Below are 27,424 nucleotides of genomic sequence, written 5' to 3'. Positions count from 1 at the left end.
TTAAATTGATTGTTACAGCTATTGTCTGTAGCTGCAGCTACCTGAAAACCTGAGATGTTGACATGTGTTGGTTCCTTTGAATCAGGACCAAAATTATTAGTTCACTGCAGCTTATCCACGAAAGTTAACAATTATTTCTTTATGCATTCATTTGTTTTTAATAAACGTTTTGTCGTTTAAATGACGCTTAAATTTTGCTGTGTATTATACATCTTGTTTTTAATGTCATATTTTTCACCTCAGTTTCTTTATGTTCCTGTAAATACATCAAACCTTCTGTATCAATGCTAGTTTAAAAAGAAATGCGTCTTGCCCTCTATCACTGTGTGACTGTCATCTAATCCAGGTTCTGCTGATGCTACCTGGCTCTGATCATAATGGAGGAGTTACTATGTGCTAGTTCTAATCTCTGTTTATCTATCCAACCACTGATAGATTTAGTTCAGTTTCTTTTTTTTTTATTTTTATTTTTTTTTATGAAATTGCCATAATTGTCTCAGAACACTGTATCTGGGAGCAGAACCCGAATGGAAATGTTTTTTTATCCTGTAACCAAATCAGTCCACTTCTACAGTGTACGACAGAACCGAGCCGTGGCTGGACCTCTTGGGTCTCCTCCTGAGTTTTCCTGCTCAGGTTTATTAGAACAACCGAACATCCTGAGGAATTTCCTCCTTTCTGGTGTTTCCAGCAGCTCTGAAGATCCCGAACCTCAGATGAATGGGAGGAAGTGCTGCTGGCTGACTTTTTCCTCCCACAAAGACGCACTTCCTCCCAGCTCTGCTGTCCCCACTCATCAGTGGCCGCAGGACACACGGAGGAGCCGCAGAGGAACATGAAGGCCCTGGTTCTGCTTCTGCTTCTGGGATCCAGCTGTGTCTGTAAGTAAAGCGAGATGTTTCTGTTGCTGGTTCTTATCCAGTATGGGATCCTTCACATATCTGTTTATCTTTTTTTTTTTTTCTTGTTATGAAGGACTTCAGACTCCTGTAAAACTCTGAAAAAACTTTACTAAAATCCTCATGAGTTCTGGTGGGAGGTTAAATAAAAACTACTACTACTGCGAGAATCAGAACCAGGGTGTCGTTGCAGTGTTGCCTTGTTCAAATCTTTTTTTATGGTAAAAAAACAGGGGAAACTGTTTGTTTTTTGTTGAATAAAGCACAAGCAATAGGAGATTCATGTCGTGATTCAGACCGGAGTTGAGGGGCATGATCAAGCTCCCCAATAATGACGTTCTGGGCCAAAAACACAAATATTTTTACTTTCTCTTTGTTAATTGTGTCAGGGAATGATATGAACCTAATGGTTATATACAGCGTGTAACCGACAGATTTTGCACTGATTTAAATGAAAGAATGAAATAGTAACCAGTCCCAGAGCAGTCTGAATGGGTTCCCCCACCAGCCTGAAGAGATTTCTAAACGTTAACCAAGAATCCAACAAGACAGTAACACACTGAACCCGAGAGCTGTCGGGTTGGTTCTCTGCTTTGACCTGAAAGCAAACTGACAATTAGTCCTTCCATAGTGTTTAAGTTTTAAACACAAATGGTTTCTGTTCCTTAGTCACACACTTCTGCGGCTGTTTTAATCAGTCACATTTATTATTATTTCATTACAAAATTTCAATAATATTTGCTGATCATCTAGATCTTCATTCAGGTTTTATGAACTTCATGGAAAGATAAATGCAATGATCATGTTTTTAATTTAGCTGTTTTTTTTCTAATGAACACACCTAGTTCACCGCATCTAGAATCCTAAAGGCATAAATGGTTGATTCACCATCATAAGTCTCTCGTTTGGGGTGTGCTGTGGTGGCGCAGGTGTTAAGCACAAGCCACATATGGAGGCCTTAGTGCTTGACGCGGCTGTCGCAGGTTTGATTCCCAGCCTGCTGACCTTTGCTGCATGTCTTCCCCTTCTCTCATTACCCACTTTCCTGTCAATTAACTATCAAATAAAGGCCACTAGAGCCAAAAAAAATATTTTAAAAAAATAAGTCTCTCTGGTTTGTGTGCTCAGTAAATACACCTTCGGCAGCACCTAAAGGCAACATTCTGCTTGATTTTTACATTCCCGTTCCTGAGATCCTACAGAAGTTCTTAGAAGTCTACACATCTTGGTTAAAGTACATTTTTAAAGTTAAAACTAGGTCGTCATAAATAAAGGCAATAGTTTTTTTCACACAAAGAATAAAATGATAATTATCAGACACAATCAAACAGAAAAACAACAAAAGCTGTTGGAAAGAAAAACTTTTATAAATTATATTTTTTAATGTATCAGTATTGCATTGAAGGATGCATGTGAGAAAATGAAAAATGTCAAAGAAATAGAACTGGTTTATTGCTAAGTTTTAATCTGGTTCATTAGATTCACTACAATTAATGCTAGTTATTAACTCAAAAACATGGATTCACAAAATAAATCAAAAATATGCTTTACCAAAGTAGAGCTCCCAGCCTGTTCTGTAGGTGTCTGCATAAAAATTGCTTTCCCGTTTAGAGGAAATGCGTATTTACCTGCAACCACAGGGTTGTTGTTGTTGGTGGGCTTTTTTGTTTGTTTGTTTTATTTTTGGTATCGTATTAAAGAAATCGGTGTCAGTGAATCACTGTGTGTTGTTGGGGATGAGTGCATGAAGCAAATAAACAATAAAAATTACATTTTCAGGAGGCAGGACAAAAGTTTCTTTAAAAATGATGCCAATAAATCTCATGTTGAAACTTCCATGTTGCTTGGCTAACATGTGGTTGTGCTGAAGACAGAAATGTGAGGAGTAGATCAGTACAGTGGTGCTTCAAAGAGTTTGATATTGAGCAATGTGAATTATTTTTGCTTTTTCGATCTTTAATTCTTTTAATTTGACCTTGATTTGTTATTTTTAAGGGGAGTGAAGCAGGTTATTCTTACTTTTTTATTTCTTTACAGTTTCATTATAATTGATTTGCTTGTTGTTTTTTAAAATAAATTCAAAAATTTGAAGATCTCTGATATATAAATAATCCTGTTTCTCAGGTTTCTGAATTTCTGACTTTTGATTGGTGTATGATCTCATGTTGCAAGACAAGTTCTGTTTTGGTGATTTCTTGATTTCTTAAAACTGCATTCAGCTTTCCCAAATTGTAGTTAATGCCAGTTAAATCATTATTTAATTAATGGACAGTATGACCTTTTCACACAGGTCCATGTTGGTTTGGAGAGCTTTTTAAACAAAATAATTATTTGAAAATGGCCTTTTGTGTTTACTCAGTTCTACTTTTATTAATTTTTTTGGTTGATATTAAAATATCCTTGTATGATCTGAAGCATTTCATTGTGACAAATAAGGCAAAAAGAGAAGAAATCAGGAAGAAGGAGATATTTTTTCATACAATGTGTTTCATAAAACAAACAGATAAACCAGGACTACAGACTGAACGCTCTCTTCCTCTGGAGTTTAAATTATTTTATGTTGGTATTTTTAAGTGTTGGTATTTTTTCCTTTTATTTCTCCTTCAGGTGTTGCTCTGAGCTTATAGTAAGTAAGTAAGTAAGTTGTCAGTACAATGTTTTTTTGTTGTTTTTTGTTTTTTTGTTAAAGTCAAGAGTTATTTTTAATCCTGCAGGTGTTCTCCTGCTTAGGAAACTTCAATACCCCTTCCTTCCCCCATGTCAGTCCATAAACGTACCTGCAGGAAAACTCCTACAGTTTATGATTCACACACATTCTGAGACACAGCTTTCAGCCTGATCAGAAATGTTGGTCAAGTACCATACTTCCAATCTGGCTGTCCTGGGTTCGATTTTCAACCCGATGGACTGCTTGGTATCAACTAGGAAATTGGCATGTTCAGCATCTTTCTTCCAAAAATGAAGGCAAGTAGAAGAGGGCTTTGCAAAAAATGTAGCAAAGATAATTGAATTACCCCTGGTTAAACACAAATCTGTAATTCTAAGTGATCAGAATTACAAACAATACCGGCAAAAGGACTCTAAAAACAAAATCCAAAAACCAGAACAATTTTCAGATTCAGAATATTCATGTCCTGGATGGCTGAGAATTAGGAGTGCAACGGTACACAAACATTACCAGAAAAAATCTGAATCAGTTTATGGTGCAGCTGAGCAACAGGTGATCCCCCTTCACTTTGACACCTGCAGCTTGATTTATTTAAAGCCTAACCTCCATCGTCTGAATCAAGCATCATTCCTGCCAGGAGTTATTATTTGGAGATTATTTGGACCTCAACACAAGTATAAATGGAGCAGGATTGGGACCAGACCAGAAATTGTAATGATTCTACAGCATAATATGAAGGTCCTTAGAAACATGAGCGTCTGTAAACTCTGCATGAAAATTAAGGAAGACATAAACTACAGTGCCTGATCAGTGATGGAGAACATTAAGATAGCTGACTCCTAAAGACACTTAGATCAAACTTAAAACAAGTAGTAACCTAAGCCACCACAGATGAAAACATTGACCTCTGTAGCTGGATCAGTCACAGTCTGAAGCTAATGATTTGTCTCATACTAAGTGAGGCTGAAAAACTATTGCAACCCGATGCAGACATATTCACAGTCAGGAGGCCATCAACAGTCTCCCTTGTCGTCTGACATCAGGGTGCGTCATCACTTTCCTTTTTATTAAAATTCAGAAAATTAAATTGATTTGTTGTTAAGTCATATTCAGAGTTTAACCTTTTCTGAATATACAGATTTAATTGTTTAATGATCCTCATTTCTCATGTTTTTGTTTACAGGCACCACTTCCTTTCCCAGTTTTTCTTCACCTACGCATGAACCAGAGGAGCTATCCCGCGGTCCAGTCAGAACCAACACAAATGACCCATTGCCAAACACCGACAGAGCCCTGGGAACCACCCAACACATTAACATCTCCGACATCCACAGTTCATCAACTCATGGAGCTTCAGCTCATGGAGACACCACGAAACCTCCGGATTTACTTCCAGATGATACATCCTCAGTCTCAAAGCTTTTTTATCCAAACACAGACCAAACTGTTTTATCCAGTGTTGATGTGTCCACCACTGACCAATTAAACGGTCATAATGTCCCATCTGGTCCAAGTGTGTCCACCCCTGACCAATTAGAGGCTCACAATGCCTTATCTACCACAGGTGTGTCCACCACCAATCAGTTGAATGTCCACACTGTCCCATCTGGTCCAAGTGTGTCCACCACCAATCAGTTGAATGTCCACACCGTCTCATCTGGTCTAGGTGTGTCCACCACCAATCAGTTGAATGTCCACACCGTCTCATCTGGTCCAGGTGTGTCCACCACAAATCAGTTGAATGTCCACACCGTCTCATCTGGTCCAGGTGTGTCCACCACAAATCAGTTGAATGTCCACACCGTCTCATCTGGTCCAGGTGTGTCCACCACCAATCAGTTGAATGTCCACACCGTCTCATCTGGTCCACGTGTGTCCACCACCAATCAGTTGAATGTCCACACCGTCTCATCTGGTCCAGGTGTGTCCACCACCAATCAGTTTAATGTCCACACCGTGTCATCTGGTACAGGTGTGTCCACCCCCAAGCAGTTGAATGTCCACACCGTGTCATCTGGTACAAGTGTGTCCACCCCCAATCAGTTTAATGTCCACACCATCTCATCTGGTCCAGGTGTGTCCACCCCCAATCAGTTTAATGTCCACACCGTGTCATCTGGTACAGGTGTGTCCACCCCCAATCAGTTTAATGTCCAGACTGTTTCATCTGGTCCAGGTGTGTTCACCAGTGACCAATCAGAAATTCCAACAATGTTATCAGGTGCAAATGTGTTCACCTCTGACCAATCAGATGTTCTCGTTGTCTCATCTGGTTTAGATGTGATCACCACTGGCCAATCAGAAGTGTCAAACAGTTCAAAAGGACACATGGAGCCACAGCCTAAGACTGAAACACCATCAGTGTCAAATATGTTGTCCTCCCTTAATGGAAACCAAATTGGCTCCAGTGGAAGCAGAACAGCAAGGCTTGGTTCCTCTACAGGATACCCACGGGAGACCACAGGTGGACTGAAGGACTTCACAGTCCCCTTTGAGTTTTCACCATCTGCTACATCTACTTTTTCTGACAGCTCATCTGCTGACACTGAGCCAAACACCATATCAACAGCTTATCATATTACTTATACAAAAGGCTCTACCTTAGCTACACCAACCACAGCTTACACCCCTGGAGAATCACTCCTTACATCTGCATCCATGACAGAGACAAACCCATCATACAACCATTACAACCTTGTCACAGTTCCCGAAGCTTCACCTTCAGTTGAAGGCTTTTCTCAACATCCAGACACAGGTAGGACAGTGAATGAAGTAGCTGACAACACACCTGGTGGCACACCTCGAACCGCACCTGAAGCCACATCTGCTGTTTCAGGATCTGCATATACATCTGCAATAACACCTGAGATTGGACCCATGACCTCACCTGGGGTCACTCCAAGAACAAACCCTAAAACTACATCTACAACTACAAATGCAGCTTCTACACCTGGAACCACACCTGGAGATTCTGAACCTGAAACCCCACCTGGTGCTTTCACGCATGAAGTGAAGCCTGCAGTGACATCAGCAACGCCTACACCTCAGTCCACATCTGGAATCTCCACACTTGAATTCACACCAGCAGCTTCTGAACATGAAACCACATCTGAAGCTGTAACACATGAAACTACATCTGCCGCTAAACATACAACTACACTTGCAATCAGAACTACAACCAGAGCGGCAACCAGTTCTGCACCTGTGACCACACCCACAGTGACAAGGCGTGTAGTGTCCCCCCCCTCTACACCCATAATGACTGTACCAACAAACCTCCCTAGCATCACCACGCAAACCACACAGTCAACTACACCTCCACTGCTGTCCACCACACATGTGAGTATACAATCTGTTAAAATAATTCTTCTTTTGCTCCTACTTCAGGGTTTCCCCCAGTGTATTATATGACTTACGGGCCACCAGGTTAAGCGTTGTTTGTTTTAAATAGGGTTTTTTTATACACTAGTAACAGTGACAGTAAAGATGAGTTAAGCCAGTTTTATAGTTGCAGCATTGATGTTGCCCAGACCACAGGGCTTAGTAGGCTTTCTGGGGGAAACCCTGTACTTTTATTTATACTATAATGGCAATACCTGGAATTGCTATGGGGTAGCCGTGACGTTCTCTTCTGGACTTTTACTGGTGTCTTTCCAGGTAGCCTTACTGCAGGCCCTTCCTTGACAGAAAATTATACAGGAGGAAAGGGGGCATGCAAAAGTTGCAAATTCACATAACTACTACAAAAACAAACGTAAAACATTCTAGCTTCTTCACTTTTAAGAATTGTTTTCTCTTTAAATGACTGTACCTTCTTGGCTTTGATTCAGTGGGGCAAATGCCTGAATAATCAAATGTAACAGAGGAAAAGTTTAAAATGCTATTTTTCATACCTGATGCCAAGCATGGTGGTGGAGGAGTAATTATTTGGGATTGTTTTGCAGCCACAAGACCTGGGCATCTTTCCGTCCGTTAAATACTCTGTATGCCAAAGTAATGGAAGTCAAGTATAAACTCAAGTGTCTTACAGCTTGGCTTCATGTATGCAGCTCAGTTCCTGCTGGGTCATCAAAAGAACAATGACTGACAAAAGGGCAAGTATGCAAGCTAAAAAATAAACAAAGTTCTTGCAATGGCTCATTCAAAGTCTATAATTTAATATAATTAAAATGTTGTGGAAGGTCCTTAGGAAGGCTGTACAAAAATATTCCTGGTTAAATAACTAAACAAGAGTGTGCCATCATTCATCTACAACAATGAGAGAAATAGTCAGACTGAAAAAAAACAATAATAATTGACTAATTTTGCAAGAAGGACATTAGAGGTTCCTCTGACTCTTACTGGTTAAGTTTCATTACTGAAGCATTATAGATGCATATACCCATCTACACTGTCTTATGAAGAGTGTGGTCAAAGTCCACTAGAGCTTGTATTGTACTCCTTAGAACAGATGTATGCAAACACTGTAGAAATTAAGATTTCTCATTTCGTAAAATCTGCTCTGACCTGCTAGAACAGAGTAGTTTATTCTCCCGGTGAAGATCAAGATCGCGATTTAAGTATCATTTAAGCGTTTGCAATGAGGAGTTGATGAGATGAAGGATGTTTTTGTACCCAACTTTCTCATTTCTACGTGGGTCCCAGGTAGATTACAACTCTTCCATAACTCTGAGAAGATTAAAGAGACAGAGCAGCGTTTAAATGCTCATTAATTTTTTTTCTTCAAAACGGTCAGTCTACTCAACTTAACACAACTTCAAACTGAACTTTGGGTTTTGTGTGATCAGCATATTTGTGGCCTCTTCCTGACTGGAAAACTCAACAATGGCTAATGTTGTTGGCCCTAATGGAGCCAGGCTTGATGTTGGAGGTTGGTGGAGAAAATGTTCAGGGCGGGCAGGAAGGAAGGCAGGGTGGGTCAAGCCTCTATTTGGAGTCAAAGAGTCCGAGTCAGAGTGAACTGAGTGGAGACCAGGAGCCGATGAGATGAAGAATGAAGCGTAGCTGCAGCCGACATCTCATCGGTCAACTGCTGAACTAATACTGCCACTCTGGACATGATTCACCTGCACTGGATGGTACCTCTGTCACATGACCTCGTCTGTGTGCTAGCCTGGGTTGAAATGCACCATGTTTACCTTCTGTTAACGGGACAGACAAGAGATGCTCCCAGGATGTTTGATCCTTGGACTGTTGTGGAGGATTGGAAAGGTGAGAAAATTGGAGTGAGTTGATCTTCCATGACTCTGTTGATCAGAAACCTCTGGAATAAGTTAATCCCAGATTTTAGCATTTGGTCTTTGCCATAGGCTATTAAATTATTTTGGCAATCCCCTTGCCTTCTCCAGAGTGCCACTCTTGATAGAACCGCGCCATGACCTCTGAAGTTGAACCAATTGAGGTAAGGCAGTTTTGAGGTTACAACTCATGAAGTGACCTCCTGTTGCAGGTCCAGACCTTCGCTGGACCAAGCTGCTCTGTGGAGCTAACAGAGGTCAGGACCACCTGGGACTCAGCAGTGGTTTGGTTGACTGCTGCCTGTCCATCACCTGACTTCACAGCCTTCATGGATGCAGGCTCTGGGCCAACCGCGGTCCGCTGTGATCAGGATGGAAACAATGGATATATGTTTATCTGCAACATGACAGAGCTACAACCAGGAACTTTGTATGAACTACGGGTGATCTCTGGGAAGGATGAGGAGAGAAGCCTTGGCTCAATGCGCACAGGTAAGAACTTATTTGGAATAGTTTTCTCCATTTATGATCCTGTTCCCTTTAATTTTTCTGCAAGTTGATCTCCATTAAGGTTAAAACCTTCACATCAATTTGAATTTATAGTTAATGATAGAACATGGACATATTTAAACCAGATTCAGTGTATATTACTTTTGATTTAAAACTAGTTGAAAAAGGACTAAAACTATGAAGTATTGTCATTTCAACATCAGTTTCATATTTTCCATCAATGTCTCAGCCAGTGTTTCAGTGTTACTGTTGGGTCTCAGCAATGGATTGTTTTTCAGTCAAGGCATTGCTACTGGTTCACTTCCTGCCCCGCCTGCAGTATTTTTTCTGTGTTTGCCTTAACTCAATGCTACATTCTGTTCTATTAGAAGATAAAACACTGACTTACTTCAGTCCAACCAGCACTTAACTGGTTTCCATCCCATCCAAGCCTGTCAATAACCTGATCCCTGAGCCTACCCTAACCTTTTCATAGCCTGTCTCAAACCATAACCTGATCAGTTATTCTCCCAAAGTGTTCAAAGTGTCTTTCTGTCAACATCTCAAAAGATCTTCTCCTTTTTCCTCCCACAGTCCCAGTTGGTCCAGCTCAGCTTGAGGTCCAGTTGGACCTTGAAAGCATGGCTTCAGTTCATGAAGGATCCTCTGGGCTGCGAGTCCTCTGGTCCCTTTCTGTAGGACATGTGGACTGCTATAATGTAACTCTGGAAGATGTCTACTCCGGTATGGTTCGTAGCACCAGAGTCATGGGTTCTGCAGCTCCCCAGTATGATTTCACCTCACTCATCCCAGGAACTTTGTACAACATCAGTGTGTTGGCTATATCTGGGAACAAGACTGCTGCACCAGTGCACACCATTGCAGTTACAGGTGAGATACAGGGTGGAAGATCTTGGCATAGTAACAAAAATTTACAGAATTGTTTAAAAAACTGCAGACCTTTTTACAAATCTGCTAGAAAATTGAATAAACTGGTATAGTTTTGAAGTTGTGTTGTCCATCAGCACAACTTCCAGATCCAGATACTGGAAGATGTTGTTAGTTTACCATCTCACTGCTGCCTGTCTTGGTATTCCTGCAGCCCCTTCAGTTGTGGACAGCCTTCAAGTAGCATCCTCATCTTTAGACAGCCTTGGTGTGCTCTGGCAGCCTGGCCCGGGACGAATGGAGAACTTTAAGGTCCTAGTGATGGACCAGGATGGGTTTCTCCTGAGGAACATCACTTTGAAGAACACTACGACCTACACCAAGCTGGATAGGTTGCAGCCAGGGACACCGTACAGGGTCACCGTGGTAACAAATGCTGCTGGCCTGCAGAGCTCCACCTTCATCCAGGCCTACACTGGTAGGTGCAAATGTTGAAGTGATTTTGATGAAGCTTCTGAATGGTTATCTTGTATGGTGAAGAGCAGTTTTGTGCTGTCTCAGAGAGACATTTTTTTTTAACTTTATATCTGCTGACCAGTCTGAGACTTGACCAAGGAGGAAACAGAACCTGTACTCACTATGTAGCATTAGTGTGTCTCTGCCTATTGTTGTAGGAAGAAACAGTCAGCAGTATATGTTCAAGATCAGCATATGGTGATCTGACAGACAATTAGAAATCCTTACCTTGTTTTCCTGAAGTGGGGTCTGATTCTGAAAGAATATGTGAAGTTTAAATGACACCAGGTTGTGAGTTTAAGGAGTTTATGATTAACTGGTTAGTTTATCTTCTTTTGCTTCTCTTGATAATGTGAACTTTATCTGGCTCTTTGCAAGCCTGAAGTTTCCTCTCCACAAGACAAAACAATGATCAAAGTCTAATCAGGTCACAACACCAGATCAACCATCTGAAGCCATGTTTGAGCTAATGAGTAGTTTGTTGCTGAAAGAATCTGGTATTCATCCATACGAGGTCTAATAATGACAACCTTGAAACACAGCTGCAAGACTTTTGCTCAGATAAAGACATTCTCTTATAGAGGAGGTTGCAAAATTTTTCCAGCTGGTGTTTTCCAGCAGGTGAAGCAGATGAGGTGTCAGGAAAAACAGCACCAGAGGGTGAAGATAAAAAAAAAAAATGTTATCTCTTTTTCCTCAGTCCCAGCAGCTGTGTCAGATCTGATTATCAACAACGATGGCAGCTCAGAGAGTCTTCGGGCCTCCTGGACCCCACCTAAAGGGGGTGTGGACTTTTTTACAGTGACCCTGTGGGCTTCAGGTTTGACCCCTGAGCAACGAATCCTAGCCCCCAATGTCACCCAACTGGTGTTTGAGGGTTTAACCCCTGGACGCCGCTACCAGCTGTCTGTCAACTCATCAGCTGGAGGCCTGAGTTCGGAGAGCAGGACTGAAGGAAGGACAGGTGGGTCCAGGAACGTTTAGTTAGTCACATTGCATGTGGTTTGTTAAAACAGCACCGTCATACTGGAGAAGACCCTGAAAAGGTGATTGTGTACTCCATATCTGATTTACAAACAAAATAGCACCAGTGAGCTACACATGCAAACATACCCATCACTGCAGCAGTTCTGGGAGATATTCACCGATTTTCACTGTATTAGGGATGAATACAATTCAATTCATGTTTGGTGCAACTCATCCCATGTTACTGGTCATCTTTAGGGTTTATCTGAAGCAAGGCAATCCTGTTTGAAGAGATGTGTAAATATAAACTACAATTATAATATCGGGACACAAGAGATGTTGATGTTTCTATAACTTTTAAATGTATTTCGCTATTAAAAACAACATTAGGCCTCCAGCTGCTGTCTATGTACCACAAGGGCCTTTTATAATGACTGCTCTGTGTCCTAATGTTTCAGTTCCTGACCAGGTGTCCACCCTCTCCATGTCCATCGACAGCAGCAAGCTGCAACTCAGCTGGTCTCCCCCCAGAGGTGACTGGGAGAACTACAGCGTTCTGTTGACAGATGGCCTTGCTGTTCTATTTAATAGGACCGTCAGTAAGAAGAGCAGAGAGCTTCTCGTGTCCGTCCAGAGCCTCGGTTTAGTTCCAGGACGGCTCTACTCTGCTGAGTTCACAGTGCACAGCGGCGGTTTGAGTAACACAGCCCACTGCAGCAGCAGACTAGGTTAGCTACTGTTATAACTATCTTCAATTTGATTTTATAAAACAAGTCATGTGAATGGACCGATACACTAGGACCATTTGAGCCCAGTTTGGTTTGTGTTGCAACAGTGCACAAGAAAGCAGAACTTAAACTACTCACTTGATTGGAAGATAGGACTTCAACAGACAGAGACAGATTCAGGTCAGATTTTGGCAGAAAGAGAAAACCACAATCTGAATTTAAGGATGGCACAAAACACTATTCACAGATGGCCAAGATAGATTAGCTTAGCTACTAGTAGAGTTTTTGGACTGTGGTATTAGGCTGAAATAGCTAAAGGGAATTCACACATGCACAGGGAAAATATACAAACGTTGTGCAGAAAGATCCCAAGCCAGGATTGGAACCCAAAGCATTCTTTCTAAAATAACAAAATAAAACAATAATTTCACAGAAAACTAATGTACTTGTTTATGGTCGTGAAATAGAACACTGCACATTCCTCCCCAAAGATCCCATTATACATACACATCAAATGTGATGCATGTATTTCAAATATATGAAAACACCTGATGTTCTACATAATGCCCCACATAAATACACCCTGGGTGTTGTTTGTCTTCTGTCCTTCAGTTCAGATGTCCCAAAATTTTGTAGCAACACACAGGCCTGTTTGTGTCTTGGTGTGAATAAGAAGCAGAATAAAAAATTTTTTTAAAAACATTCAGTGATTGTATTAGCTGAGTTGAAGGTAACTGGATTTCTTATTTAGATTCTAGCCTCAATCAAAGGGCACAATTTAGAGTTTAAAGCTTAGAAACTCTTATTGACAATACTGCTTCACACACTGTAGATCTTCCAGTTTGGTGTGAGAAAGACTGTATCCACCAGCAGAAACTTCATATAGGATTTAATTACTGAACTTTCAGTATTCTGATACTAAAAAGTTAAATCTCCCATTACCCCAGCACCTCGTCCTGTGCAGCAGCTTGTCCTCCGTCATGCTGATGAGACGTCTCTTAGTGTGCAGTGGAGACAGCCTGTTGGACGTTGGGACAGCTTCACGGTGCTTCTCACAGATGAGGACTTCGCCACTCCTGACACTCAGAAGATCCTCAGTGGTGGGTCCAGAGAGTGCACCTTCGAAGGCCTCACCTCAGGACGCCGCTACACTGTTACCGTGAAAACTAGCAGCGGTAACCTGAGCAACTCTGACTCCCTGACTGCATGGACCAGTACGTCTGAGGCCTTTATTGTTGTGAAGAGTGCTGCTTGACAGGTTACTTGGTTTATCATTTAATAATCTGCCACCATCTGTCCTCACAGCACCAGCTCCAGTCAGTGGGCTGCAAGTTTTTAACCTCGACAGCACAGACATCCTGCAGGCTCAGTGGGAACTAGCTGCTGGAGACAAAGACTCATACCAAGTTCTGCTGGTCCGTGACAGCAGTGTCATCAAGAATAAGAGTGTCGCAGGTAACATCAGCAGCATAAGCTTCCAGAACCTAAGACCAGGAGCACAGTACAAGGTGGTGGTCACCACCATCAGAGCCGGATACACTTCCAGACAGACTGTGGCCGAAGGACGCACAGGTAAGCTCACCAGTCACTGGCATGACAGTTCTATCAGGTGTCCTTTTCAAGACAATAGTGTAGGATTATTCACCCCCTGATGTGGAAGACGGGCCACAGTTGAGTGGTTGCATAGCAGGATGAAGGTTGTGGGTTCGAATCCCAGCCTCAGTTATTTTTGCATAGAGTTTGCATGTTGTTCCCATGCATGGGTGGGTACTCTCCACATATTCTAGTTTCCTCCCACAGGCCAAAAATATGACTTTTAGGTCAGCTGATTGATCTAAATTGCCCTTAGAGTTACATTCACAAAGGTATGTTTACCTGCTCAAATACAGCCAGGCTCTGTGAGGGTATCAGATGGTATTATGGCATGTGGTTAAATTAGTACCCTTGCTAAAGCTCATTTCCACATTTGTGATGGCAGTGTTAATACAGAAAAAGCACAAATTTTTATTGCTTTCAAGTAGACATCTTTTCAAGGGGCACTCATGGATTTTTCCTCAGTTTTATAGAGACTTGAGTAAACTTAGCTATAACTAAGGAAGAAGAGCTATGGAAGAAGAGGCTACTGGAATTGCTTCAGATCTGTTTTAAGTTGGCTATTATTGGTAGTAGACACCAAAGACAGGACAATCACTTTGCACTGTTGAACATATTAAGATGCATTTGTAAAAGGCAAGGCAACTTTATTTATATAGCACCTTTCAGCCAAAGACAATTCAAAGTGCTTGTACAAAAAAGTTAAAAACAACATACAACAGATTAAAAATAAACAAAATAAACATTACAATTTTGAATATAGTTAAAAAACCAAAAATTTAAGAATAGGCAACATCAAATAAGAAGGTTTTTAACCTTGTTTTAAATAAACTCAAGGTAGGGGCAGTCTTACAGTGAGCAGGGAGCTTATTCCAGAGCGCTGGAGCATAAAAACTAAAAGCTGCTTCACCGTGTTTAGTTCTGACTCTCAGAATAGTTAGGACTCTTGCAACAGCATTCTGGAGAAGCTGGAGCTGTCCTATTGCTTTTTTTGATAATCCAGTAAAAATTCCATTGCAGTAATCGAGTCTACTAAAAACAAAGGCATGAACTAATTTTTCAGAGTCATGTGGGGACATGAGTCGTGTAATTTTAGCAATATTTTTTAGATGGTAGTATGATGTTTTTATGATAGATTTGATGTGGTTATTAAAGTTCAGATCAGGATCCATGATCAACCCCAGATTCTTAGCTTCATCAGAGCATTTTAATCCAATGGACTGAAGGTGGGTGATTATATTTAATCTATGCTCTTTTGGTCCAAACACTAATATTTCAGTTTTATTTTTATTTAGTTGGAGAAAGGGCAGCTGGAGGTCTACATGTCTTGGTAGGATCATCAGTAATAATGAGAACATGACTTAAAGAAGAAACTTTTACTGACAGTTATTCTTGGATAGTGATACAGTCTCAACTTTAGAATGGGATAGATGTTAACAGATCAAATTAAGTTGATAAGACCAACAATTAAATATTGGTTTCAGAGCCAATGTTTACAGATTTCAGGCTATTTTAACGGGTCTTAGGCGGCAGAGCAGACCTAAAAGAAAGACTCTCCCTCTGTTTGGGTTTGTTTTCAGCAGAAAGCCGGATATTATTGAAAAGCTGGAATTTGTGTGGAATTTTCAGGAAGTGTCGACATGGACAGCAACACAAAAGAGCGTCCAGGTCTGTTGGTCAGAGACTTCCCGTCAGGAAGAGCCTTGGTGTTTTGCCATTGAACTTTCTGAGAGTCTTCACATATCTCATTATCCATAATCTTCAGCATTCCTGATGAATTAAAGTGGAACCTTGGTCCCATCTTTTCTTTTCTGAGTACAATCTTGAAACCTATTGCTACAGTTTGATTTCTTTAAGATGATAAAACTCTTCCCTGCTTTCAGAAAATCTAACAGATACACACTGAAGTGGTATGCACGATGTCGCTACTGTGCAGTCTTAACATCTGACTGCGTGTCTGACTCAACCTCTCTTCCCCCAGTGCCAGCGGCGGTCACTGATGTTCGGGTCAGTAACAATGGTCGCACGGATTTCCTCACTGTGTCCTGGAATCAGGCTGCAGGTGAGGTGGACAGTTACTTGGTAATCCTGAGTGACCGTGAAAGGACACTACACACCCTTGCCGTGTCAAAGTTCAACCCTGGCTGCATCTTCAACTCACTGGTATCTGGACGCCTCTACAACATCTCTATCACCAGCTGCAGCGGTCGCTACAGAAACCACACCTACATCCAGGAGAGAACACGTGAGCAGTTCTTCTCTGAGTCTGAGTTCTGGGTGTTTTTCTCCATGCAGGTTTGAATTCTCTCTGGATTCTGGAGTGTCTCTATAAAGGTTTCCTGTTGTTTTGACTTGGTTCTTGCTTGGTTTTAGTTGTCAGTGAAACAATGACAATTTGTCTGTCTCTTGGTGTTTTTGTTCACACTTCACTGCCTTTACCTGGAACCCAGGCAAAGGCAAACCCTGCCTTTGCCTGGGTCCCAGCTTTCTCTGTCCTGGTTCTTATTGTGTTTATTTGGGTTCTGTCTGTCCCTTTTTTAGTTTTAATTATTTTTGTTTGGCTTCTGGCTATTACTGTCCTTGTTCTAATACTTTCTTTTGCATTCTATGTGTCTGTGTCCTAGTTCTGCTTGTGTTTGTTTGGTTTCTGACTAACAATTCCCTGGTTTTAATTTAATTTCTCTGGATTTTGGATTTCGCTGTCCTTGGTTTAATTTTTTTTTTTTTTGTCATGAATTTGTTTCTCTTGAATTTGTTGTGGTTTCAGCTCTTGTCTCTTGGCTCTATTTTGGTTCTTGATCTCTCTCCCTCACAAAAACTTTTATTCTGGATTATGAATGTCTCTGTTAATCAATACTTTGAATGTTCCAGCTACTGATTTGATCAAAATTTTAAAAAACAAAGTTTCTTCCCAGATCCATTAAACAAGTTGTCACTTGTTTCTTTGACCCCTTAGAGCCCTCAAAGGTGCAGAACCCCACAGCGACTCATGGTGCTCGGGATGACTACCTGAAGGTTTATTGGCGTCATGCTGCTGGAGACCTTGACTTCTACCAGGTGTTCATCAAACACAACAACACCTTCCTGCAGAACAAGACAGTACAGAAGACACAGAGCGAGTGTGTGTTCACCGGGCTAGTACCAGGACGGCTCTACACAGTACTAGTGAACACCTGGAGTGGTTTTTACGAAGCCAGTGCGTCCACCCATGGAAGAACCTGTGAGTAACTCCCCACCATTCATAATCTTGGTTATTTCTTAATATATGATGAAATGTTTTACGGGCTCTAACCACAGCTCCTGTGCTGTCCCTGCTTCAGTCCCAGCAGCAGTCCGATCTCTCAGTCTTGCGGGACGGGGGACTGAGGACCTTCGGGTGACGTGGTTGGCACCGCCAGGTGATGTGGATCACTATGAGGTGCAGCTGCTGTTCAGTGACATGAAAGTGTTCCCACCTCTCACTCTGGGCAGTGGGGTGGGGGAGTGTGTCTTGTCATCACTCACACCTGGGCGACTCTACAAGATCCTAGTTTCAACCTTCAGCGGTCCAAATCAGAGGGCCCAGTTCATAGAGGGTCGAACAGGTAAAATTTAGACACAGTCATAAAAAAATATTGCAATGCAACCATGAAAACCCCTGCATTGCTTTTAATTCGAGTGCTTTGGTTCTGTTAGTTCCTAGTAAGGTGAAGAACATCCATGTTAACGGTGACAGCAGTCATCTGAAGGTGAGCTGGACACCTGGACCGGGTGATGTGGATGGATACTCAGTCTTTCTGTACAGAGAGAGTCGAGAACTGGCTGTCCAAGATGTCCTTAAGCACCAAAATGAGGTGACATTTGACTGGCTGCAGCCAGGTCAACTGTACGGTGTTATGGTTCAGTCTTCAAGCGGAGAGCTGCTGAACAACAACACATCCACGGGACGTACAGGTGAGAGCAAGAAAGAGGTTTGCAGCACACATTAGTCGGCCCTCAGTGAGCTGTGATAGTTTTCTCCATCCCATTGTCCGAAGTTTGTGTCTTCCCCTTTTTTCTTTCTGTCCTTCCTTCTTCTCTATTTACTATGTGCCCTTAATTCATTCCCACTTGTCCATCTGCTTTGTGTCTTGTCTCTACTTTTCATGTTCTGCTTTCTTTAATTTCTTTCTTAATCATGTCCTTTTTTTTTCTTGTGCCATCCAAACATCATTGGGTCCATCTTTTACTTGCTTGTTTCATTGCTTACTTCTTAGTTTGCCCTTTCTTGTTCTTCCCATTTTTTGTGAAGTCCAGAATTTTTAGATGAAAAATCTGCAGTTACACCATCCTTTCTGTTTTGCAGTCCCGTTAGCAGTCACAGGTCTACAGGTGGAGCCCGTACTGAGCACCTGTAGCCTGCAAGTGAACTGGCAAGAAGCTCTTGGTGTGTCTGATGGATACATCCTGCAGGTTCTGGATGAAAGAGGCAGCATCGTCGCCAATGGTTCACAGCCCGTCAGATTCACCCGGTACCGGTTTGATGGCCTTACGCCAGGGAAGAAGTATCGAATCCTGGTCCGGACCATCAGTGGGGGACTCCAGAGTCAGGGAGTTAGTGCTGAAGCTCGAACATGTAAGACTTTTGCTTCTACTTGCATAAAAAGAGCATTGGTATCTGTTCAAGAATAAAATAGAAAATATACCTGGTCATTAAGTTCAAATCTTCATCTGTTTTCTTCTCCATCAGACCCAGCATCTGTTACTGATCTGTCCATCAAAACTAGCAACACTGTCAGCCTGTCTTTCCAGTGGTCCCCACCAGAAGGAGACTTTCAGCATTATGAAGTCTTTTTGTATAAAAGTGATGAGTCTCTGCAGGAGAGTCGGCGGGTCCAACCCAGTATTAAGCAGTGCTCCTTCCAGGGTCTCAGACCTGGAGCTCTGTACAGACTAGAGATTGTGGTCCACAGTGGAGACCAAACCAACCAGACATCCATGTGGGCAAGGACAGGTGAGATTTGACTCCAATTCTCAGAGTGGACAGTGAAGCTGGGAGGTGATTGGACCAGAAGGCTGACCCAGTGAACATTGTCCTTTTCAGTACCAGCGCCTGTAGCATTTCTCAGGGCTCAGAGTGGAAACCAGTCTGACACGCTGTTGATCAACTGGGATCGCAGAGATGGTGATGTGACCGGATACCTGCTCTCACTCTACAGCCCTGATGGATCCCAGCAGGCTGAGCATCAGCTGGGTTCTGAGGTCACAGAGTTTATATATTCAGGCCTTGTGCCAGGTCGGCAGTACCGAGTCGATGTGTTGAGTCTCAGTGGAGAGCTTCACAACCTAGCCAGCACTGTGGGTCGTACTGGTAAGACCAACTATCACGTTAGAAGCAGACGGTTTCAGTCACTAAAATTTCAAGAACATAAGAAAAGTAGTTTATAAAGATTTTGGTTCTTTTTAATGTGAGTGGTTCTGTCTTTATCTGCATATTTGGTATTCTTCCTCAGGTTAAGTAGCACATCTGACATTTGGGTCCAGTGTTTCCCAAATGCAAAACAGGCAAAGTAGATGGAGAAATTTCAACTGAGAAAATAATTAAATAAAAACTTACAAAACAAGGAGGACATTGGGTGGAAAAATGGCAGAAAAAAAACAGAGACCAGGTTCCAAGAAGGTATGGGAGAATCCGGTGAGGAGTGAATGAAGGAGAAGTGATTAAATATTGGGAGTCAGATTGCTGGAACAATGGACTGGGACTAATTACTAACAGACTGTAGCTGAGAGTGGAGAGCCAAAGGCAGGCTGAGGGAGAGAGAGAGATGACAGAAGAGCAAGGAGGAGGAAACACTGACAGCTGGGAAAACATAAATCTAACTATAACAAAGAAAAACTAAACACAGGAAATAGTCAACATGATCTAACTTGAATAACTAAGAACAGACTGACCTCAAGTAAAATAGAAACAAGGATGATCTAATCAAATAAAAGAGCAACAAACTATCAAAAATTATCAGAAAAAACTAAACACAACCCTTGATCCAGATAGATTTTTAACTCTAGATGCCTTGTCTTGTTCTTTCTATAGCACAACAGCTTAGTTTTGTTAGTTAAGCCAAAAGTTTGGTTAACTTTTGGCTTGTTTAATTTTACATCTTACAAACATTTAACATTAACACCTATTTTTGGCTAAACTTCAGTTAATTTGATTAAAAAAAAATCTGTCTAATTGGCAGCTTGATGTGTCTCCCCTTTTTGCTTTCCTTCTGGACCCAGCTTGTGACAAAGTTGGGGTCTGTTGTGGCGGAAACACTAGTTTTGACAATGTTATAGGATGTAAAACAAAATCTAACCTAAATAGCCTAAATTTTATTTAAACCTGGACCAAAGAAGAACTAAGCCAAAATTAAATGACACCAAATGTCTAGATCTCCTACTGTTAAGAGGGCAAAGATGGCTGATGGAATTAGGAGCAACCAGGTTTATATATATAGGGAACATTGGGCAGTGTGCTGCCTTTGTTTGTTTGTTTCTCTTCCTTTCTACCTTTTGATCTTTCTCTATCATTTCTTTCAAAGTTACTTGCTCAAGATCAAAGACAAGAAAGAACTCTAAAATATTTGTCCTCAAACATTTAATCTAACTTACAGCTCCAAAACCTCCTTCCTCGTTCTTGTTTGGGGGAGTCACCAACACCTCCCTAGAGGTCACCTGGAGTGGTCCAGTAGGTTCTGATTATGATGACTTCGACCTGCAGTGGACTCCTAAGGACCAGCTGTCTGTTATCAACCCATACCACAGCCGAACATCAGGCAGCCGCATCCTAAAAGGGATGTTCCCAGGACGACTTTACACCTTCAGCCTTCGAACTGTCAGTGGGGCAACGCAGCCTGGTGCCACCTACAGCACTCCCATCCAAAAGAGCATTCGAACCAGTAGGTGGCAGCATTACACTTTTTTTCAAGAAATTGCAACTGATTTGGGTATTGGTACATCAGTGTCTGTATTTTAACCAAAGAGATTTTCAGATGAGAAGAATTAGCAATGGAAGAATAACCGATTTCAAAGTGATCAATGCCTAATCTTCAATCTGATATTAAAAAAAACTAGTGCTCACCCTGTTTTCAAGCAATTCAGCATCACCTGATCTGAGGCTTTTCTTTCTGCAGAGCCAGAGCGAGTCCATAGCCTCCACTGTCGACCACAGAGCTCTACCTCTATCTCCTGCTCTTGGGGACCTCCACAAGCTGACTATGATTCCTACACCATTGAATGTCTTCACCAAGACACTCACACCCTGGTCTATTCACGGCGTACAAGTCGAGTGTCCACCAGCTTTGTCATCACCCAGCTTGAGCCCCACAAACGTTACGCCATCTCTGTGAAGGTCATTTCTGACGGGACGACCAGCGAGGAGGCAGAGTACAGCGTAGTCACTATGATCGACCGTAAGAAAGAATTAAGTTTAGCACGTTTGCTAGAGGGAGGGTGGATGAGCTAACCAGATTTTTTTGTTATGGTTTCTATAGGCCCTCCTCTGCCCCCACTGACTACCCGGGTCAGTGACAAGTCCACTTTGGTCACAAAGTCCTCGATATCATTCCAGTTTAATTGTAGCTGGTTCAGTGATATCAATGGAGCAGTGCGGTTCTTTACTGTGGTTGTGACAGAATCTGAAGGTGAGCATCTTTTATTCTGACCAGAAACTGGTTAGGTCGGTGGATTAGGTTCTGACAATGAAACAGATATATTTTGATTTCATCTCATGGGACTTTTTGATGAGTTATACTTTGACACTCTACCCCGTAGTTCTAGTTGAACACTGATTATTTAATGTGCAATTTAACTTTTAAAGGCCTTACCTGCTCATGGGTCTTGTTAACATGCAACCTCTGACCCATCCTTGTAGGTGTCAATGACTTGCAGCCAGACCATAACCACCCTCTGCCCTCCTACCTGGATTATAGATACAACAGCTCAGTTAAGTCCTACCAGACCAACTACTTTCCCAGCCTCTGCTCAGATGACTTAGACAGCAGCACTCAGATCTATAATGTCAGCCTTGGGACTGGGATGGACTCTCTAGGGGGTCCATGTGACCACAAAGACCCAAGTCATGCAGAGTCTAGCAGAGACCTTATCTACTTCTGTGATGGACCTCTGAAGTCAAAGACTTCATACAGGTACTGAACACAAACAAACAGGTCAGACTATAAATAATCTGTTTCCATGTTTCTCTGTCTGGTATCTTGCCCAATCCCATCAATCAGCAGTTCATAAAGTAAAGACCGAAAAAGGTTTAGTTTGTCTTGAGCTTACTGAGAATTAGTAAGAATCGATTGTTGTTCACTGTTGACTCTAGTGTCTTGTCTTTTTGCTCCTCTCAGGATCAGCATCCGAGCCTTCACTCAGCTGTTTGATGAAGAAACTACAAATTCTGGATTAGCTTCTCCTCTCTTCACTGACACCTTCTTATCTCTGCCCATCATCACGGAGACAGGTCAGGCCAAATTTCACTGGTTACTAAAGATTTAAAACTTCCTTAGCTCAGATTTTTTTTAAAAATGAAACAGACGGAGTTTGTCCTGGAGATGATGTCAAAATACTGAGATACTGCATGGATTTATTTTATTTTTCTCCTGCAGAACCTCTGAGCGGTGTCATTGAAGGCATCAGTGCCGGACTTTTCCTCATCCTCATGATAGTTGCCATCACTGCTCTCCTCATTTGCAGGCACAAGGCTCACAAATTGTGAGTATCTCTAGACCTACCCCTGTGGAAGGTACACCAGACACCTATATGACATCTAACAGTACAACAAACACCACATGACAGGTTCATGACACCAGATGGCAAAACGCACAACACCTGACTGGTACAACACACAGCACACCACAGTACTACACACAACACCTGTGTAACAGGTGCATGGCACATGTTTAGCACCCGCTAATGTCAACCGAAATAAAAGGTGTTGTTGACGCTGTTTCCATCAGGGTGGAGGAGAGACCTGATGTCAGGAGATGTATAAGGAGAGAGAGGTCAGCAGCAGGAGTCCAGATGGGAGTCAGAGGGTAGGAACCAATCAATAAACAAGCGCTGTTATGGATGATGAACATTGCTCTGACCAAAACAGAATGGAGTTCCATCTACAGCCACTAGATGGTATCACAGCTAAACACGGAGAAATTTTAAACATTTAAATCCATCCACTGTCAGTAGGTTTATTAATGATGCTATGGAGAAGAGTAACAAAGAAATACCATAGATAGATTGATACATAAGTATATTGATAGATTGATTGACTTTTGGTGAAAACTTTTGCACAACCTAACGTTTAGTTTAGAAAATAATCTAATGAAAGCAGAAATGAACAGACCAATCAGTTTTCTTCTAAAAGATTAAATCTGTTTTTAGCAATATTTATCAAAGATCTGTTAAACTCTAATGCCTCTTCGTCTTGTTCCCCAGCAACAGGAGAATCTCCAGGTGAGATATCCTGATGACTTTAATTAGTTTTTTTTTTGTTTTTACATTTTTGGTGATTCCTCCTTGCAGTTACAAGTTTCGTTTGTTGTTTTCAGTCCCATCAAGATCCTGAACTTTGAATCTCACTACAACAAACTGCTGGCCGACTCCAGCTACCTCCTGTCTGAGGAGTATGAGGTACGCCATCTTCCTTTTAACTAGTCAAGGAGCTGTTTCAGCTTTAGGAACCAGTTTAAGTTTAAAGTATGAGTCTGAATCAGTGGCTCTGAAGGTTGCCTCAGGTTCTCCTGTTCCTATTTTTCTCTTTGGTACTGAAACCTGCTTTGCTCCAGAGCAGTTCGGGTTTCATGTCACAGAGGTTTCTTATGTCTGAAAGAAGCATCTTCTGCACAGATGTTTGTTCAGTTTATTAGAAAAAGGTATTCCCTGATCATGATTATGAGTGGTCATCTGAGTAACCTCAGCGTGAACGGATCCAGAGACAGAAAACCTCGTTGACCTATAGAGAGCTTTTCGGATTAGTTGATAACATATCCAGGAGATAACTTATTGAACCCTCCGAGTTCAGACTCCTGGTTTTTCCACTCATCTGTCTGACTAAAAGCTTTCCAAGCAACTGAAGAATAGTTCTAATTTTTTGTTGCTGTAAATATGCCATGATTCTTTCATTTTCCTCAAAAGGACCTGAAAGATGTCGGTCGTAATCAGCCACTGGACTCTGCTCTGCTGCCTGAGAACCGTGGGAAGAACCGATACAACAACATCTTGCCCTGTGAGTGATTTTTCTTTCAGCTCAACTGACCCATTTGTGTCTCCGTGTCACCGTCTCTGTTCTCTCTCTCTCTCTCTCTCTACAGATGACTCAACGAGGGTCAAGCTGTCTTACGTGGATGATGATCCCTGTTCAGACTACATTAATGCCAGCTACATCCCAGTGAGACACCAGTGCCTTCCCAACATTTAAATTTTGTGCAGAACCCCTTTGGTTCTTTTTGGTTATGAATGGGGTTTAGACTAAGACTTATGCTCTGTCTTTATGGCTATATTTTGATTAGCTTGAATTTCCATGTGCGGTTATTTACTGAGTTTTAAATGTTACTTTGGCTTAATTTGGGTTTGGACCAGCTGTAATCATGTGGTTTTGTTTCAACTAGTTTTGTACTTGTCCATATTGGTTTTGATGGGATTTGGACTTGTTCCTGACTTGGCTTAAACTGGTTATGGTGTTAAGTCTTGAGCTTTGATTTAGACTTGGATTTGAATTGGTTTAACACTGTAATTCATGTTCTGAGCTAGTTTTTTATTGATTGTACACTGGTTTTGAAAGTATTTGTACTAGCTGTTGGTTTACACTGTTGTATAAGAATTTGACCTAAGACTGAACTGGTTTGGACTCAATATTAGAATGAGTATTCCTGGTTCCCTGCAGTGTAAACATGAACTTTAATTTGGTCATATAACATCCTACCGTTCAGCCTGTTTTGATGCTGTATTTAAGCAGACACCAGGAATTCTTTCTTCTCATCTCATTTCAAAGCTACCTATTTCACCTACCTATTTCAGCAGAACTGAGTGTTTGGTTTTCTCTGTGTTTTTAGGGTAACAATTTCCGCAGGGAGTATATTGCCACGCAGGGACCCCTTCCAGGAACAAAAGATGACTTCTGGAAGATGGTGTGGGAGCAGAACGTCCATAATGTGGTCATGGTCACTCAGTGTGTGGAGAAAGGCAGGGTGAGTATAAGATAACCCAGTACTGTTGTGTCTGAAGGAGTTTCTGAGACTCTCCTTTGGCCGGCTGTGCTTAAAAGATTTTGTTTTCTCTCTGATTCCCCATCCAGGTGAAGTGTGATCACTACTGGCCGTTTGATCAGGATCCTCTGTACTACGGAGATCTCATAGTCCAGATGCTGTCAGAGTCGGTTCTTCCAGAGTGGACAATCCGAGAGTTCAGAATCTGCAGTGTATGTTCCCCCAGCAGGAACAACATTCTCATTCTCTGTCACTGAGTGAGGTCAGACGATGATGTGATGTTTCTGTGTGTTCAGGAGCAGCAGCTGAGTTTTGTCCGCCTCGTTCGGCAGTTTCACTACACAGTGTGGCCCGATCATGGAGTCCCAGAGAGCACACAGTCGCTCATACAGTTTGTTCGAACCGTCCGTGACTATGTCAATAGGACTCCTGGTTCTGGTCCCACTGTGGTCCATTGCAGGTAAAAATAATGCTTTGAAATTAATAGACAGCTTCCCCAAAAAACCCACCATCTGATATAAAGAAAATAAATTCAATTTGAAGCTTTTTAAATTATGAGTTTGATCTGCATGCAAAATTCTGACAGATGGTTTACCTTGACACATCTTTGCAGCACTGATATAATTTGCAGTGGAATGAATTTCCTTTGAGAGTCAGAATGTGGATGAACTTTAGAATGTTTTCATCTTAAAGTTTTAACTCTTTCAGCTGCAAACATCTCATATCTCCACCCAATTTGTTGGTGTGCCCCAGGTGTTACATCTTGGTGTACTGACCGTTACTTATTCTTACTTTTTCACAACTTTCAACTAAGTCTGTTGCGTGTGTTTTAGTGCCGGAGTGGGCCGAACTGGAACCTTCATCGTCCTGGATCGGGTGCTGCAGCAGCTGGACACGAAGGACACGGCAGACATATACGGCGTTGTCTTTGATCTGCGCCTCCACCGGTCACACATGGTGCAGACTGAGGTGGGTCCGATGCATCCTGGGATTAAGGAGGCCCAATATGATGCAGCTGTACTGATAAAAAGTGATTGCTTTTAGTACAAAGTTAAGCATTTCACCATAATTAAATGGAAAATGAAATAAAGATGAGAAAATTCAGAAAAAAAGTTTGTTACAGAGCGGTTAGCAGTCCTACTGCTAAATTCCCCCATATACTACCTAGGAACTAAGGACCTTCTTAGTTTAATGGAGCGGTATCTTCTACAGACAGCAGGAGGTTTCATACCTTTTGAGTAGGTAGACATGGATCTTAGAAAATATTTATTTTCAGCAAATCTGCATGAAAATTGTTTCTCAAAAAAGGGTTCAATAAGACCATGTCTCTCTCAGACCTATCTGCAGATGCAATGAAGTAGCTTAGAAATGGTAAAATCTGGGTGATCTGCGGATCTTATCTACTACTCCACTAATGTACTGAATTTAGCAATTCAATTCTGAGTAAAGCTTAAATTCCCCACAGCTCTGCTTTGGTCAATCAAACTGTTTCTAACACAAACCTCCTCTCTGACCAGGGTCAGTACTTGTACTTGCATCAGTGCATTCGGGATGTCCTCAGAGCTCGGAAGCTGCGCAGTGAGCAGGAGAGCCTCGGTCACCCCATCCTAAGAATGTGAATCCCACCTGGCAGGGAGGTAAGCAAGCCACAAATGATGGCGTGTGTTATCAATAAGCATCAGAGGAATCACTAATAGGAGGTTTTGGTCCTTTCCCACAGAGACACTGTGATTGTACTGCCTGCGGATTTACTGCTGAGCTAACAGAGAAACACAGCCATTTATTTTTCTATCAGTGTTCATATTTTATTCTGCAGATTTATGATAATTTATGTAACATGAACTGGAGTGTGTCTGTGGTTGTACTTTGTGTTTCTGTGTCACAATGAAGCTGTGAGTGGAAACAGCCTCAGGAGACTGAACATTTTGATCAGCTTCGATCACCAGAGCACCCTCCAGCTGCTAATCATTTGTTCAGACAACAGCAGACTCAGCTCCTCATTGAACGTGTTTATACAGATGAACAGCAGTACCTGTATGTTACCTGTTCATCTTCTTCTACCTTAACCTGTAACTGGAGATCTGCTTAAAGTCATTACTGTACTTGTAGAGGTTCTGTACCTGAATGTGAGCCTGTGCCTGTACCTAAACATATCTGTCTGAGAACAGCTCATTAAACACACAGCACGTGTACAAATACCTGATTTCTGTGTTTATTGATCCAAACCAATTCAAATCTG

The 27,424-nt window shown here is 41.8% G+C and overlaps 1 protein-coding gene across 3 annotated transcripts; it reads left to right on the top strand.

Annotated features, from left to right (window-relative positions):
* The first annotated feature begins 779 nt into the window (after nucleotides 1-779).
* Nucleotides 780-27,383, top strand: LOC116735583 (receptor-type tyrosine-protein phosphatase beta-like). Of its 3 annotated transcripts, XM_032587568.1 has the most exons (34): nucleotides 781-881; nucleotides 4,751-5,131; nucleotides 5,234-6,906; nucleotides 9,017-9,296; nucleotides 9,888-10,184; nucleotides 10,396-10,659; nucleotides 11,398-11,661; nucleotides 12,122-12,391; nucleotides 13,339-13,605; nucleotides 13,697-13,963; nucleotides 15,966-16,229; nucleotides 16,941-17,204; nucleotides 17,305-17,568; nucleotides 17,660-17,917; nucleotides 18,309-18,578; nucleotides 18,693-18,956; nucleotides 19,047-19,313; nucleotides 20,596-20,880; nucleotides 21,115-21,393; nucleotides 21,475-21,624; nucleotides 21,855-22,128; nucleotides 22,333-22,445; nucleotides 22,591-22,696; nucleotides 22,942-23,019; nucleotides 23,417-23,434; nucleotides 23,530-23,611; nucleotides 24,116-24,206; nucleotides 24,292-24,368; nucleotides 25,033-25,167; nucleotides 25,275-25,397; nucleotides 25,482-25,645; nucleotides 26,019-26,154; nucleotides 26,703-26,822; nucleotides 26,906-27,383. In XM_032587568.1, the coding sequence occupies exons 1-33, from the start codon at nucleotides 836-838 to the stop codon at nucleotides 26,802-26,804; spliced, it is 8,073 nt and encodes a 2,690-aa protein (XP_032443459.1). In that variant the 5' UTR covers nucleotides 781-835; the 3' UTR covers nucleotides 26,805-26,822; nucleotides 26,906-27,383. The 3 variants fall into 3 exon arrangements, with proteins under 3 accessions (XP_032443450.1, XP_032443459.1, XP_032443466.1); XM_032587559.1 differs by having other exon boundaries at nucleotides 780-881; nucleotides 4,751-6,906; nucleotides 23,423-23,434; XM_032587575.1 differs by lacking the exons at nucleotides 781-881; nucleotides 4,751-5,131; nucleotides 5,234-6,906 and adding an exon at nucleotides 8,554-8,778.
* Nucleotides 27,384-27,424: the final 41 nt, after the last annotated feature.

Source organism: Xiphophorus hellerii, chromosome 2 (genome assembly GCF_003331165.1).
Source record: "Xiphophorus hellerii strain 12219 chromosome 2, Xiphophorus_hellerii-4.1, whole genome shotgun sequence".
In the NCBI taxonomy this organism is placed as follows: domain Eukaryota; kingdom Metazoa; phylum Chordata; class Actinopteri; order Cyprinodontiformes; family Poeciliidae; genus Xiphophorus; species Xiphophorus hellerii.
This window is presented reverse-complemented; position numbering and strand designations above follow the sequence as displayed.